The sequence below is a fragment of the Lepidochelys kempii genome, chromosome 11 (assembly GCF_965140265.1).
Source record: "Lepidochelys kempii isolate rLepKem1 chromosome 11, rLepKem1.hap2, whole genome shotgun sequence".
Classification (NCBI taxonomy): Eukaryota; Metazoa; Chordata; order Testudines; family Cheloniidae; genus Lepidochelys; species Lepidochelys kempii.
In genome coordinates, this window is record NC_133266.1 from 2,307,539 (window position 1) to 2,322,060 (window position 14,522).

The window sequence follows — 14,522 nt, forward strand, 5'->3', positions numbered from 1 at the left end:
CGGCTTGTGGGAGTTTGGATTGTTCTAGAAATGAGACCTGGAAAAGCCCTATGAAGTTCCCTTAGCACTTCCCAGTAGTCCCGGACAGAGTGTAGGTTGAGCAAGCATTTCTGGTCTAAGCACTTTCACTCGCTTGTAACATCTTCAATCTTTTGGGCTGAAATTTGGCAACATCAGGCTCAGCCCAGGAGTGACTGTTTTCCAGAGCTGAACCAAAGGTGGCTTTGATTTTGAAAAACGGAGGTGAAGGTATTTTCTCCCCTGTAATGTGATCCTTGACCAGCTGGGGTGCCCCAGCTAATGGAACTGAAACGGGAACTGCTGCCGGGCGATGGCCCTAGAGTGCCCTCTGCTCTTGTGAAAATCGCCTGACGTGTGAAGAGTGAATGGCGTAAAACCTCTGCACACGCTCACTAATACAGTGTGGTCCCTTCCTGCTCTGTGCCGCTGGACTCTGCACACTTGGGTGTAGCTTAGGACAATGTAAAGGGAGCCCTGACTCCACCGGGGTATAGAAAAGTGTGCAGAATTGAGGCCAGGACTCCTGCCTTCTTGGTGATCCGTGCTGTGCGGGTGTTTCACTGTTGCCCAGCAGCCAGTTGCAGATGCGGGAACATCTCTACCTTCGTTTCTTTTAAAAAACTAGGCAATTCCATTTTAAACAACACAGTGAAGGAGGAAGTCAGGCCAGCCTTGCTAGGTAAGGTTACTGGGGCAGTCCACTGGCTGCTGTCAGAGGTGCTGTGTGTTACTTCACACCACCTCCCTCCATAGCACCTTGGATCGCTCTAAGCCCCTGGTTATCCCTCCACTTCCACCCTTCTGCTGCATTTGGGTGGAGGTGAATATCAGGACAGTACTGAAGAGAGAAAAGAATCGTCCCTGCAGGCTCTCGCCTCTGTGTGAAGCTACTGTTTGCTCTCATTCAATTCATTTTAACAGCACCTAGGAATATAAGCCTGTCCCATTACAGGTTGTCCTTGTAAGTAGCCTGCAAGCATCAGTGGGGCAGGGACTGTGTGTTACAGCCCCCGGCACAGTGTGATGGTGGTTCATGGCTAGAGTGCTGAGGTGCTAGGGTAATTGAGGAGGAAAGCAGCTTTGTGTAGGAAGGAACAGCAGGCCACGCATGGGGTACTGTGGGAGCAGCCTGTGGAAATAGGGCATCGAAGCTGGGTGCATGTGAGTGTTGCTCCATGGATGAGCAGAGCCTGAAACTTTCTGGGCCTGTTTTCTCATACTTGCTATTCCCCAGAGCAGTCATACTGCTGTGTGTACTGGGCAGGCCAGGGCAAGCCAGCAGCCCCACAGGAATGCCTTCACTTTTCAGGTCCCTGTGGGCCTTTTCCTGTCCCTGCACAAATAAAAGATGAGCTTATTGAACACGCCCCAGGCAGGGGAAGGGTTGGGGTCCAGCCCCAGGAGTAGGATAATGCACCTGGGATCACACTGTGGGAGCCACAAATAAGTGCGTTGCTGAAGACCCAGAGGATGACTTGGTGTGTGGTAAGAAACCCCTCTGTGGCCTGAGAAGTTGGGGAGTGGGATCACTGAACTGTTACAAGCTGCACTTCTCTTCCTTGCTAACCCCTGACTGTAAGGATCTGAGCAGTGACTTATGAGGAGAGGCTGAGGGAACTGGGATTGTTTAGTCTGTGGAAGAGAAGAATGAGGGGGGATTTGAAAGCTGCTTTCAACTACCTGAAGGGGGGTTCCAAAGAGGATGGAGCTCAGCTGTTCTCAGTGGTGGCTGATGACAAAACGAGGAGCAGTGGTCTCAAGTTGCAGTGGGGGGAGGTCTAGGTTGGATATTAGGAAAAACTATTTCACTCAGAGGGTGGTGAAGCCCTGGAATGGGTTCCCTAGGGAGGTGGTGGGATCTCCTTCCTGAGAGGTTTTTAAGGTCAGGCTTGACAAAGCCCTGGCTGGGATGATTGAGCTGGGGTTGGTCCTGCTTTGAGCAGGAGGTTGGACTAGCTACCTCCTGAGGTCCCTTCCAACCCTGATCTTCTATGAAAGAAGACATCCAGCACTGAGGCAGCCCCTCTTAGTCCTGACAACAGCAGAGCCTAATGCCCAGGCTGATCTTTGCTATTTCACTTAACTACTGGTAGGTACCATCTGTGAGCTGCCTCTCACCCTGGGAGCTTCCAGTGGCTGGCTTCCTTGGTGTCTTTTTGGGGTGTGAGCTAAATGGTGCATCCCACACTGGTGTCCGGACAAACCAGAGGTAACAGGAGCCATTTCAAAGTGCTTGGAAGATCTTTATTCAGCAGTATTCCTATCACAGCAGAGTACAGACCTCTACAGAGGACAATGCAACCCACACCCTGGCTTGTTAAAGCATACTAAAATGAGTTTTAAATGCAGCAGCGGTAGATCGAGATTTGCCTCTTGATTGAATTACTTCCTCTGATCACTGTGCAATCACTTTCCCCTCCACAATCTCCTGGGCTGTGACCACCGCCACCTTAATGGTCTGCCTCCGGGAGCCTGAGAGAGAAGGGAAAAGGGGTTACTCGACTGGCACCAGCATCCCGCAGCTCCCCTCTGCTCAGATCAGTGCTGCGGAGCACGGACTCACGCCAGGGAGTGTTGAAGAGGACGTGCCAGGGGGTGACGTAGAACAGCTGGAGTTACCCGGCTGCAGTTAGCCAAGTCTGGGTGCAGAGACTAGGGGATTAGCTCAGTGTTGTGTGTGAAGGGTGTGACTACTGGACAGCCGGAGGGTTGTGAGGCCTTTGTAGAAGTATTAGCTGTTAGCCCAATGGGCCAATGCATCAATATGCTTCAGCAAGATGCTTCTTAGATGACTGAATGGAGCCAGCCTCCTTCCAGGTCCCATTTCCCCTACCACGTTTGCGGGAGCTGGACGTGTCGTGGTTTGCCGCCGAACATGCCAGGCCTGGAACTCTGCTTTCGAACAGGACAGAAGACCAAGCTGAAGGACACGGCCGCATTGGTAGAAGAGGAACAGTAGCTAGACAAGACAGGACATGGTTCTGGCACGCTGAGCGTGATCACACAGGAAGCTTGCAAGCAGCTTGGGGCCAGGGCAGACGTGTACAGCGAAGCAGGTTGCTCTCCAGCTAACTAGTACCCCTACGCTAATGGCACCCCACGGGCTCACGCACCCATGGTGGCTGGATTCAGAAATTCCTCTCTGCAAACACAAAACGTGGCCGCGTTTGTGAGATCCCCGTCCCTCTGGGGGGTGGGATTTGCTTACAGGGGGCACCTCTCCCTCAATAGCCCTGGGCAACTGCAGCTGTAGTGACCATGGGATTTGCATGTCTTTTGTGGCTTCCTCTCTTCATAGCAGCTGCTATGACTACAATCTGCCTGGCAACTAGGGCTTGCAGAGTCTCATGGCTGGGAACAACATGACTCTGTTACATGGGCTAAAAAACCACACTCCACTCGCTCCTGCTCTGGTCAACGCCTTTCCACCAGGTGCAGGAGGTTAGAATCCTGCTCGGCTCCCAGTTAAGGGCCCTGGGCTATCTTTTCCTATCCAAAAGCGCAGATAAAGAAGACCTGTCAGTGCAATGCTGGCAGATCAGAGACCACACCCCAGCCAATGCTGCTGATTTCATCCTGCATCCAGCAAGGACACCCAGCCGAAGGAAATGATAAAGCAGGGCGTGGGAGCTGGCAGGACAAAGCTACCTGGGATTCAGTCAATCAGCCCTGAACAGGAGGGGGAAGACCCCATATCTGGTGACTGAACAGGAGCAGAGAAACTAAGAGTGACTTCCAAGGGTTGGTAGCACTCGGGGGCCCCAAAGCCAGCTGGATAGAGGGAGAGCAACGGCTGGAGTGTTCATGGCCCCATGCAATTACCTGTCTGTCACTCCCTCAATCAGCTGGCTGTACTGACTGATCTCATTCTCCAGCTTGCTCTTCAGATCCAGCAGGGCTTCGTAGTCCCGGGCCTGCCGCTCCAGGTCTGCCCGGCAGCTGGCCAGCTCCTCCTGCAGCTTGGCAATGACGTGATCGAGGTTCTCCAGCTGGTCATTGTAGCGGGCTTGTGTGTTCTCCAACGTGTTCTCCAGGGTCTCCACCTGGATAGGAGCAGGGCTCAAAGCAATTACCTGACAGCCCGTGTGCACCTCACTCACGGATCTCAACGCAATCGCTAGGCCACGGGGGCCTGCATCAGCCCGGGAACACCAGCCCCTGGCTGCGGGGCTCTACCCCAGAGCAATGTGGGGAGGGACCAATGCACCCACCACATCCTGGGACTTGGATGGCTTGATAGGCAGTTGCACTTGAGCTCCCACCCGTCTGAGGCAGGTGCCTTTTCCTTCCCGTGCCATTAATGCTCAGATCGGACCTAGGCTCACCCCATAATTTGGGCACTTAGTTTATTGGTCTCTCCACAAGCATGTGTGGGGTCAGTGCTCTCCGGGCTGTTGCATCTGAGCAGGGGACGAGACTGGTACCGCAGCAGCTGGGGGGAGTCTGGCCAGTAAAGCCTGAGACTTCGAGGCAGCTTTTTAAAAACCCTCCATCCCCGCTGGCGCTGGTATGGGGTCAGCTGCTCGCCCTGTGACTGTGTAGCGGACATTGGGACCGGCTCATTTGGCGCCTAGGGGTTACAGCAGGGTCCCTTTCCAGGCCAGGGCATGGCTCTTGCTAAGGTTTAGTGGAGCTGTAACCAGAGAGACTGATGCCGTGGTCAGTTTCAGGTCGGGCCTGCAAGGATTCGGGGGAGAAGACACGGCAGATGCATCCTTCCGGGGCGTGTAACTCAGTCCCTCCTTTACCTGGCTCACTGCACAGCTTTAGGAGAGGGGCAATAAGAGTGCAAACCTCACCTCCTTCCTCGGGAAAGAGGCTCACTGGTAGAAGGAAGAACCCGGCCCCACCCAGGAGTGGGTCTTGGATGGTTCCCCCCCCTGCCCATCTCAAACCCCTGCTTCCTCAGGCTGCAGGAGGAGAATGTTGCCCTGCCAGGGAAGCAGCACGTGCTGCCAGGAACAGAGCTGGGGGAAAGCAGGGTCTTGTCACCGTTTTCTGGAGGGTCTGGCGTTCAATCTCCAGGCCCTGAAGCTGCCGGCGCAGCTCACTCAGCTCGCTCTTGGCTTCCTCCAGCGCTTGGGTGTTCACGTTCGCTTCCTGGGACAGCGTGTCAAACTATGGGAAAGGAGAGGGACACCATGGTTACGCCAGAGGCCGTCCCGGCGCGGAGTGGCAGCCGCTCTGCTCGGTTCTCCCCTCACCTTGTCCTTGTACCAGCTCTCGGCATCATGCCGGTTCTGCTCGGCCACTTTCTCGTACTGCTTCCGGATCTGGGCGATGCTCTCGCTCAGCTCCTGCTTCTTCGGGTTATCCACCTCCACGGTCACGTCGGAGTTAGCAATCAGTGCCCCGAGGGCCTCCGCTTCCTGCGGAAAGGGTAACGGGATGTTAGCCGTTCGCGCGCGGTCCTGCGCTGGTCACCCCTCTGCCACGCCCCCAAGCACCGTCACCCCAGTCAAAGCATGGCCAGGCCAGCCACGCTCCCGCGCCTCCGGCAGCCCGAGCTGCCCCTGCCCGGCAGTTACCTCCTTGTGGCTCTTGCGCAGGTGGGCGAGCTCCTCCTTGAGCCCCTCCAGCTCCGCCTCCAGCTTCATGCGCAGGAAGTTGGTGTCCTCCATGATCTTGCGCAGCCCCTGGGTGTCCTTCTGCACGCTGTCGCACACCGCCTGCTCAGCCTCCAGCCTGGGGGGAGGAAGGGGAGAGATCAGATCAAAAGGCGGAGGAGCGGGTTTCAGGCAGATTGCATTGCGAGCACCAGCTTTTCTTACTGCAGGAAGCTTTCTTGGATCAAGACAAGGACGAGTTAACCCAGCAAGGTGTGAGTAACGCTGGAGCCTGCGGATTCAGACATGTCCCAGTTCCAGGGTGAGGGGCACAACAGAAATGCAGACAGGCACTTTCAAAGCACTGATGTGGCCAGTAGTCTGGAAAACGCCAGCCACCTTAGCTCCCTCCCCTATGTGTCGCTGCCCCCAGGGCAGGAACCTTCAAACTCGGCAAGGCAAGTTGCTTTGTGAAAGTTCTGGGTGTGATGGTTCAAGGCAGCAGAAAGTGGATTTGTCCTGCCCTCCAAGAAGGATGGCGAGGGAAGCCACAAAGCCAGCCCCAGGACTAGCAGATCTTACAAAGAAAGGCTTCAGTGTTAAACACATTCAGTCATGTCGGGGGAAGGCAACAAGGTGTGTAGGAAAGAGATGTGGGGCTGGCACCCAGAGAGCTTGAAGCTAGGGGAGGTCGGCATGAGCAACTTCTCCCAGAACCAGCATCCAGGGGAGATGCTGAGCACCTGTCCTGCACCTCTGTGTAACAGAGGATGCCCCACCTGGAAGTAGCTCCTCTCTGGAGCACTGGCCCTTTGGAAATGCCCTCTAATCCCAGAGGGCAACGCTAATTCAGGGGCTTGCTTCTGTTTCCTCCCAAAGTGGAGCTGCTGGTCAAGGGAAACCATGACCTGAAGTGTCCCCAGTCTCTGTTTGCCAGAAGCTGGGAAATGGGCAACGGGATGGATCACTTGATAATTCCCTGTTCGGTTCACTCCCTCTGGGGCACCTGGCATTGGCCGCTGTCAGAAGACAGGACACTGGGCTAGATGGACCTTTGGTCTGACCCAGTTTGGCCGTTCTTATGTTTGGGAGACTAGCAAGGGAAACCAGGTTCTCTGCCCCGCATTGTATTGGGAATCCACTCCCACCATTCTAGACTGACACTTTGCACCTGCCACGTGGGGCAAGGTGTCTTGGATTCCAGCTTGACCCTAGGAGAGGTGACCGGAAGAAAGTGGGAGGAGTTAGAAGTGGACACGTACTTAGCGTTCAACCACACGGAGTTGCTCCAGAGAAGAAATGTGGGGATCCGAATTAAGAGTCGGAGATTAAGGCCAGAAGCGATCGCTGACTATCTAGTCTGACCTCCCACATCGCCCAGGCCAGAGAATCTCACCTAGTACCTGGGGACGTTGTCCCTCTCCTGTGAGAGAGTTTTAATGCTTGGGCATTTGTTACAAAACCCCAGGGACAGAGCTCAGGGCACCGTTCGCTCTGAAGAGTTTGGCCGCAGCAGTGGATTGCTACAGGCTCACAGCTGTTGAGCGGGTCTGTTTCCCCAGTCCGGGGGAGCATCCTCTGCTCGACACACAGCTCAAGCGGCCAGGCTGGCTGCGACACGAGTAGTGAGGTGAATGAGGTGACCTACTTGACCTTGAAGTCATCGGCCGCCAGCCTGGCATTATCCATTTGCAGCAGCAGCTTGGCATTGTCCATGTTGAGATCCTCCACCTGCAAGAGAGGCAAGGGACTTCAGGAAGGGATGCTAAAGCAAAGGCAGTATGTATACTCTCCCCCCCCTTTCCGCAGAGCGGCGGGAGCGTGGCTTACAGCTGAGGAACCCAGCTGCAGAGAAGCTAAAGTCCATCACCGCATGTCTATCCCTGAGCGAGACAGGCCAAAGGTGGGGTCTTGGGACTCAACCTGCCACCCTAGCCTCAGCTCTGCACAGATTCCCTCAGGGTCTTACGTCACTTAGGGTCACTTTTACCAAGGGGCTGAGCACCCTGCTGATGTCAGCGAGAGCTGTAGGGGCTTTGTAATCTCTCAAGTCAAGCCCCTAATCTGGGCCTAGCTTTCGGCTTGCACCTGTATACAGCGATCAATGAAAGGTGAAGCAATTGGAAGGGGAAAAGGCCCCTACCATAGGTTAAGGCCAGAAGGGATGATTAGATCCAGTCTGATCAATGCTACATCTTTATTATTCCTCATCTCCATACGCCTGCCCACTCCCAGACTTCCTCATTCCTGTGCACACACCGAGCTGGATTCCTATAGGGCAGGCACCCACCCCCTGGTACGCAGGGCGGATGCTCTTTGAAAATATCCATTCGAAACCCTGGCCTCCCTCTTCGCCCTCCGGCCGCCTCCTCCGCTCCCTTCCTGGTAAACCCCGGTCCCACTCCCAGTCAGCCGGTCCATCCCCCTAGTAACCCCTTGTTACTGTCTGCTAAGCACCTCCCAGTCCTTTGTCTTCACTACCCCTCGCAGGCAGGGCAGGGCTAGTGTCCCCCTTTCAAAGAGGGAGAATGGGGGCACAGATCCCAAGTCCCAGGGAGTCTGTGGTGGAGCAGGGAATTGAGCCCAGGTTGGAAAAACCCCAGGCCTGAACCACTGGGCTGTCCTTCCAACTCCTAGCCAGGCTGTCCCCCTGCCCTCCCGCCATTGTGGTCTCTAAGTGACATATTACAGGTTATTTTACACAAACACACACACACCCCGAACCAAAATGTGAAACACCCTCAGCTTAGAGCTGCAAATTCAAGCAAATAAGAGATGTGATTTGGTAAAAAACAGGTTTTTGTTAACAGATATAGATTGTCATATCAGGGTTTAAAATGTTCATAAATATTAAAATACATCGGTTCTGATGGCACAAGATTAGACTATGTCTTATTTTTATTATGGCTAGGGGCCTCAAAAGCTGGAAGTGACCTGGGTCTCATTGGACCTCTGACCACTGCAGTGCCCTTATCTCAGCCTTGATCCCCTCTTCAGCTTAGCTCCTCCTGAAACCAGTTCAGACCCGCAGCTCAAGCACAGAGGGAACCTGCCAGTGGGTTTCATGTTTCAGAAACTGGCACATTTGCAAAGCAAAACAAGGCATTTGTTTTGCCCCACGGGGCTCTTCGAGCCACCGGGTTGGGTTGCAGCAAAGTCAAGCCAAGGGCAGGTGGCTACACTGTCCCCAGGGGAGAAGCTGTTACTTTGCAGCCCGTGGGGATCTCTTCCCAGTAGCGTTGAGTCAGATCGCCCAGGCACGTTCCAGGGAGGAGAATTTAACTGAGACGGACAATCCGGCTGCTAGCAGCGGCTTCCAACCAAGCTGCTTTCTGCAGTCTGGGCTGGATCCAGAGCTTGTTAGAATCTACGGATGTTGTTGAGCCGTGGACCTACGCCGCTGCTCCAGAAAGAGTCCTCAACTTCCCGAGCAAGCCGCTCTGTTTCAGCACCACCTTTCTAGCCACCCCCATTCGGACACCTGGCCAGGTTCCCGCTCTTGAGTTTCCGTAATCAGAAGATGGCACAGCGAGATACAGCTGCAGCGTTTCACCCAGAAGGGAGAGGGAGGGGCTGTCTGTCTCCATGGGGCTCGTGGCAGGATCAGAGACCCACTAAGGTAGAAGACAATGCAGTCAGTGCAAGATTAGGTCTATCGGAGGTACCCCTGGCTTCCATATGACAATGATTGAGGAGTCTGATGGGAGACAGAGTAAGCGAGGTCTTTCCCTTCCAGGCAGTTCTCTGCTGGCCCAGCGACAGATTTGGAAGGCCTCATTCAGTCGGTATATGAGTGGACTGACTTTCAGAGGTGTTGAGCACCCATCTCTCACTGAAGGCAGCAGGTGCTCAGCCCCTCTGGAACGAGACTCAAGGCCACGTCTATTTCAGGGGGAGATTTTCAGATGTGCCCAAGGGACTTTGCCACGCAACCCCCTGGGGCCCATGTGCTTAAGTCTCTCCAGTGCTGTTGAAAATCCTACCTGAGCGCTTTACGTTTAACACAAGCTTGAACACTGGGGCCCTTCTGGATCAGTCCTTAGACATTTAAAGTGAGTCAACCCTGCCCCCTGCAGGTGGAAAGGATTCATCTTTTGCTAATAGTTCACTGGGTTTGGTTTTTTAAAAGACATTTCAGATGGCCCCAGTGCATTCCCTCTCATATTCCCATCTGAAATATACTGTTCCTCATTCCCGTTTATAAATGCAGCAGGAAAGGGGCTGGGAGGAAGGGAAGGTCCCTTGCTTCTCTACTGGACTGGGATGCAAATATTTAAACAAATCACCCACCCAGCCCAAACTGGATGCTCTTGTTTTCCAGCCAAAACTCTCAGGGAGGGGTGGACTTTACAGGCTGCAATATACAGGGATCCGTCACCAGAATGCAGCCACTTCTGAGGTGGCAGTTTGGGACAGGAAAAAGAAGAGCATCGTGTGCAATGGAAACTGCGGGGGGAATCTGGAGAAGTGGAGAGTAGTGGCCAGCGTTGCAACGGGTGCTGGACAGCCGGGCTAACACCCTTAGCCTTGTGAGAAGTGCCGTGACTTCTAAGGAACTCCTGTGACCCTGCAGAACTATGAACGGTGGTGCGTAACCTATCACTTAAATCAGCCTCGGGACCAGATGACCGGCAGATAGCAAATGTAACACCAGTCTTTTAAAAAGCCTCCAGAGGTGATCCTGGCAATTTCAGGTTGGTTAGCCTAACTTCAGTACCTGGCAAATTGGTTAAAGCTGTACTAAAGAACAGAATTATCTAGGCTGACCAGACAGCAAATGTGAAAAATCGGGGTGGGGCGGTAATAGGAGCCTATATAAGGAAGAGACCCAAAAATTGGGACTGTCCCTATAAAATCAGGACATCTGCTCACCCCAGGATTAGGGGACACAGAGATGAGCACGATATGGCGGGGAAGAGCCGACACGGCTTTCGTAGAGGGAAATCACACCCCACCAAGCTATTGGAATTCTTTAGGGGTGTCAACAAACATGTGGATAAGGGTGACCCAGTGCATCTATTGTACTTAGACTTCCAGAAAGCCTTTGACAAGGTCCCTCAAAGGCTCTTAAGCAATGTAAGCAGATATGGAGAAGAGAGAAGGTGGTCTTATGGGTCAGTAACTGGTTATAAGATATGAAACCAAGAGTAGGAATAAATGGTCAGTTTTCACCATGGAAAGAGGTGAACAACAGGGTCCCTCGAGGATCTGTACTGGGACCTGTGCTGTTCAACATATTCATAGAGGAGCTGGGAAAAAGGGGTGAAACAGGGAGGTGACAAAGTTTGCAGACGATACAAAATTTCTCCAGATGAAGGTGACCACGCAGAGTTACAAAGGGATCTCACAAAACTGGGCAACAAAATGGCAGATGTAATTCAAGGTTGATAAATGCAACGTAACGCACGTTGGAAATCATCATCCCAACTACACATACAAAATGATGGGGTCTAAGTTAGTTACCACTCAAGAAAGATCTTGGCGCCGTTGTGGCTAGTTCTCTGAAAACATCTGTTCAGCGGGCAGGAGCAATCGAAAGAATTAAGTGTTAGGAACCATTAGGAAAGGGATAGCGAGTAAGAGAGAAGGTGCCATTGTGCCCCTATATAAATCCATGGTACGCCCACACCTATAATACCATATGCAGTTTGAGTTGCCCCACCTCAAAAAATAAAATAAAATAAAAAGTTAGAATTGGGGACAGTATGGAAAAGGGCAACAGAAATGATGAGGGGGATGGAACAGCTTCCGTGTGATCAGAGATGAATAAGACTGGGACTGTTCATCTTAGGAAAGAGATGACTCAGGGGAGCTGATTGAGGTCTACAAAATCATGAATGATGTGGAGAAAGTGAATCAGGAAGTGTCATTTCCTCCTTCACTTAACACACACATCGGGGTCACCCAATGAAATTAATGGGCAGCAGGTTTAAAACAAACACAAGGCCAAATGCACAGTCAACCTGTGGAACTCCTTGCCAGGAGATGGTGTGAAGGCCAACAGTTAACTGGGTTCAAAAAAGAACTAGAGAAGTTCCTGGAGGACAGGTCAATCAATGGCTATTAGCCAGGATGGGCAGGGACACAAGCACATGCTCCTGGTGCCCCTAGCCCCCGACTGCCAGAGGCTGGGCCTGGAAGACCGGGGATGGATCACTGAAAAAAAACTCTGTTCTGTTAATTCCCTCTGAAGCATCTAGCCCCAGCCCCTGGTAGAGAAAGGATCCTGTGCTAGAGGGACCATTGGTCTGACACAGTGGCTATTCTTGTGTTCTTAGATCTTTAATGACCACAAGTGGTGAGGACTCCAGATTTATAGCCCATGCAAGCAGGGGCTCATCCAACAGCACACCCCCTAGAACCAAGCTGGGAACAGGGAATCCTCTGGAGTCCCCACCATTGCTGCATGCCTAGACCAGGACTCCCTTGGGGGAAGGATTCTGCTCTCAGGAAGGATGTTGATAAACAGGAGAGGGCTCAGTGATGAGCCCCAAGAAGGATTAAAGGGTGGGACAACATGCCTTATAGCAACACACTCAGAAAGCTCAAGCTATTTACCTTAACAAAGAGAAGGTTCAGGGATGACTTGGTTACAGTCTATAAATACCTACATAGAGAACCAATATTTAATAAAGGGCTCTTGGCGCTAGCAGAGAAAGGAGACGATCCAGTGGCTCGAAGCTAGACACATTCAGACTGGAAAGAAGGTGTAAATTTGTAACTATGAGGGTAATTAACCATTGGAACAATTTGCCCAAGGTCATGGTGGGATTCCAGACTGGGCTGTTCTTCCAAACGCTCTGTTCTAGGAATGACTGGGGGGCAGTTCTCTGGCCTGGGCTGGGCAGTGGGACCACAAGGGTCCCTTCTGGCCTTTGAATTTATGACTATATTCAGGGAAGCAAGAGTCACAATGACCTTGAATTCAGCTTGATCCCTGGGTCTGCTGAAACCCACAGGGCATGTCCAGATCCTTGTTCACACTGTTTGGACAGATGACGAGATCTGTACAGAGACAGGGAATCCGGATCTAGGCACCTTTGTTTACTCTCAGGAGGCTAATAATGGAGAGAGGGAAAAACCCACATGCTCATGTTTGGCAGCTTTAGCAGAAGTGACTGTTTAACCATCAGCCCCGAGAGACTGCCAGAAGCAGGGGAGGGGGAAGAGAGCCAGCTGGAGGCCAGCTAGGCAGTGCTGTGGGGACAGCTGGCCCAGGCAAGCCAGCTGCACCCAACAGGTATGTTAGGACTTTAAAGGACAAGGTATTTTGTTTCAGCAACTCTGGAAGCCCAGCTACTCTCTGCAGGCACTTCACCCTCCTCTCCCCTGCCTGGCTGGTTGAGTTGGAAACAGGAGGGATTAGACACCAGGGGATCCGCTGGCGACTTTCAAACCTGAAGAGATTCACTGAGAGACAGACAAAGCCGCAGCTGCGGTTCACGGGCGCAAGGGGCTCCTGATAGATCAGCCCCTGAGCGCCCTTGTTTCAAAACATGGTGGTTTTGGGGGTGTAACTTGAGACGTCTAAAGAGGTCTGGTTTTCAGAAAGTGGGTGCTCCACACAGTCTGAAAGCATCAGGCCTTTTCAAGGCATCCCAAACCGAAGGACGCCAACGTCACCACTGAAAATTTAAGCCTAACTAACCCCCTGACTTTTGACAGCGATGTCTCCCCTTGGCTGTCGGCAAAGAGCAGCAGGGCCGGAGGGTTAGAGAGGACAAAGGAAAGAGGATTGATCTGCCCAGAGTTGTATCCTTGCTCAAGGTTTGACAGCTTGCCGGAGTATTGTTGGCTGGGGCTAGGCTAGGCCAGGCCTGCAGCCGCCCTACTAACAGGGGGAAGTGTGAGTTCCCAGGGGCAGGAACCCCCTTGGGTCCGCGTGGGTTTCCACAGAACTTGGTCGTGGGCAATAAGAAGCTTTCAGAGTTTGGGTTCCTGCCCTCTCTCCCCCAGGAGATGAGACCTAAAGGGCCAGGCTCCTGCACGCCACCCTGGTGGTTCTGGCGGTTCAGGGCAAACCACTGCGGCACCAGCAAGCTGGGGTTACCGGGCGTGGCACTTCTCCAGAAACTGACAGCCAGCTCGGAGACGCTTCCTGCGCTGACTGGGTGGGTCCGACCCCTTACGCCCTCAGATCTCTCGGCCCCGGCTCCTGTCTGGCCTCAGCGGGCTAAGGGCAGGCCAGAGGTTCGACCCCGGCTCTGTCACCCCAGGGAGGGGGTCAGGCTGCCAGCGCAGACCTGATGGGGGGCCCAAGAAGAAGACCGACTCCCTCTGCCCTCTTTCTAAGGTTAAGGAAGGGGTGACGGGGCAGGGGACACGGGACGGCCCCCTTGTCCCATTTCTCTGGGGACCCGCAGCAGCAGGGCCCCTGCCCAGGGATGGGGTAGCACCGTCCCCAGAGCTCCCCCAGGGTCGGCCAGCTCCAGGCGCCCCCCGGCTGGGCCCTACCTGTTTGCGCAGCTCCCCCAGGGGCCGCTCGCAGGCCTCCCAGTCCCGCTGGCCGGCGCCCCCGCGGCGGGCCCGCACTTGGGCGATCTCCTCCTCCAGCGCCCGGTTGGCCGCCTCCAGCCCCCGCACCCGCCGCAGGTAGCCGGCCAGGCGCTCGTTCAGCCCCTGCAGCGCCTCCTGCTGGCTGCCGGCCCCCAGCGAGTCCAGGTGGGCGCGCAGGCCGGGCAGCAGCGCCTGCAGGCGGGACCCCGAGGCCCGCGGCTCCGAGCCGCCCGCGCCCCCGTACATGCTGCCGGCCGAGGAGCCGGGCCACGGGCGGGGCGAGCCGGCCAGGGAGCCGCTGCGGGAGCGGGACATGGTGCGCGGCGCTGCCTGCCCGCGGGGCCGCCCCGCCGCTTTATCTAGCGGGGCCGCTGCATTATGCAGGAGCCTCATTTGCATGCACAGGTGGAGGCTGGCCAATGGAAGGCGCGGCTGCGGACCCCGCCCCCCGCACGGGGA

The 14,522-nt window shown here is 54.3% G+C and overlaps 1 protein-coding gene across 1 annotated transcript; it reads right to left on the minus strand.

The window, feature by feature from the left end:
* Positions 1-2,243: 2,243 nt before the first annotated feature.
* On the minus strand, positions 2,244-14,449 carry LOC140895390 (keratin, type I cytoskeletal 18-like). Its single transcript, XM_073304937.1, has 7 exons — positions 14,022-14,449; positions 7,216-7,298; positions 5,550-5,706; positions 5,226-5,390; positions 5,014-5,139; positions 3,844-4,064; positions 2,244-2,493 (listed from the first exon to the last, which is right to left on the minus strand). The coding sequence occupies exons 1-7, from the start codon at positions 14,376-14,378 to the stop codon at positions 2,472-2,474; spliced, it is 1,131 nt and encodes a 376-aa protein (XP_073161038.1). The 5' UTR covers positions 14,379-14,449; the 3' UTR covers positions 2,244-2,471.
* Between the last annotated feature and the right edge of the window lie 73 nt (positions 14,450-14,522).

Coding starts and splice junctions, on each gene's coding strand:
- LOC140895390 (XM_073304937.1), bottom strand. CDS start 14,378: ATGTCCCGCTCCCGCAGCGGCTCCCTGGCCGGCTCGCCCCGCCCGTGG. Junction 7,299..14,021: donor TGGGGGAGCTGCGCAAACAG/GTAGGGCCCAGC, acceptor CCTCTCTTGCAG/GTGGAGGATCTCAACATGGA. Junction 2,494..3,843: donor ATTGAGGGAGTGACAGACAG/GTAATTGCATGG, acceptor CTTCTCTCTCAG/GCTCCCGGAGGCAGACCATT.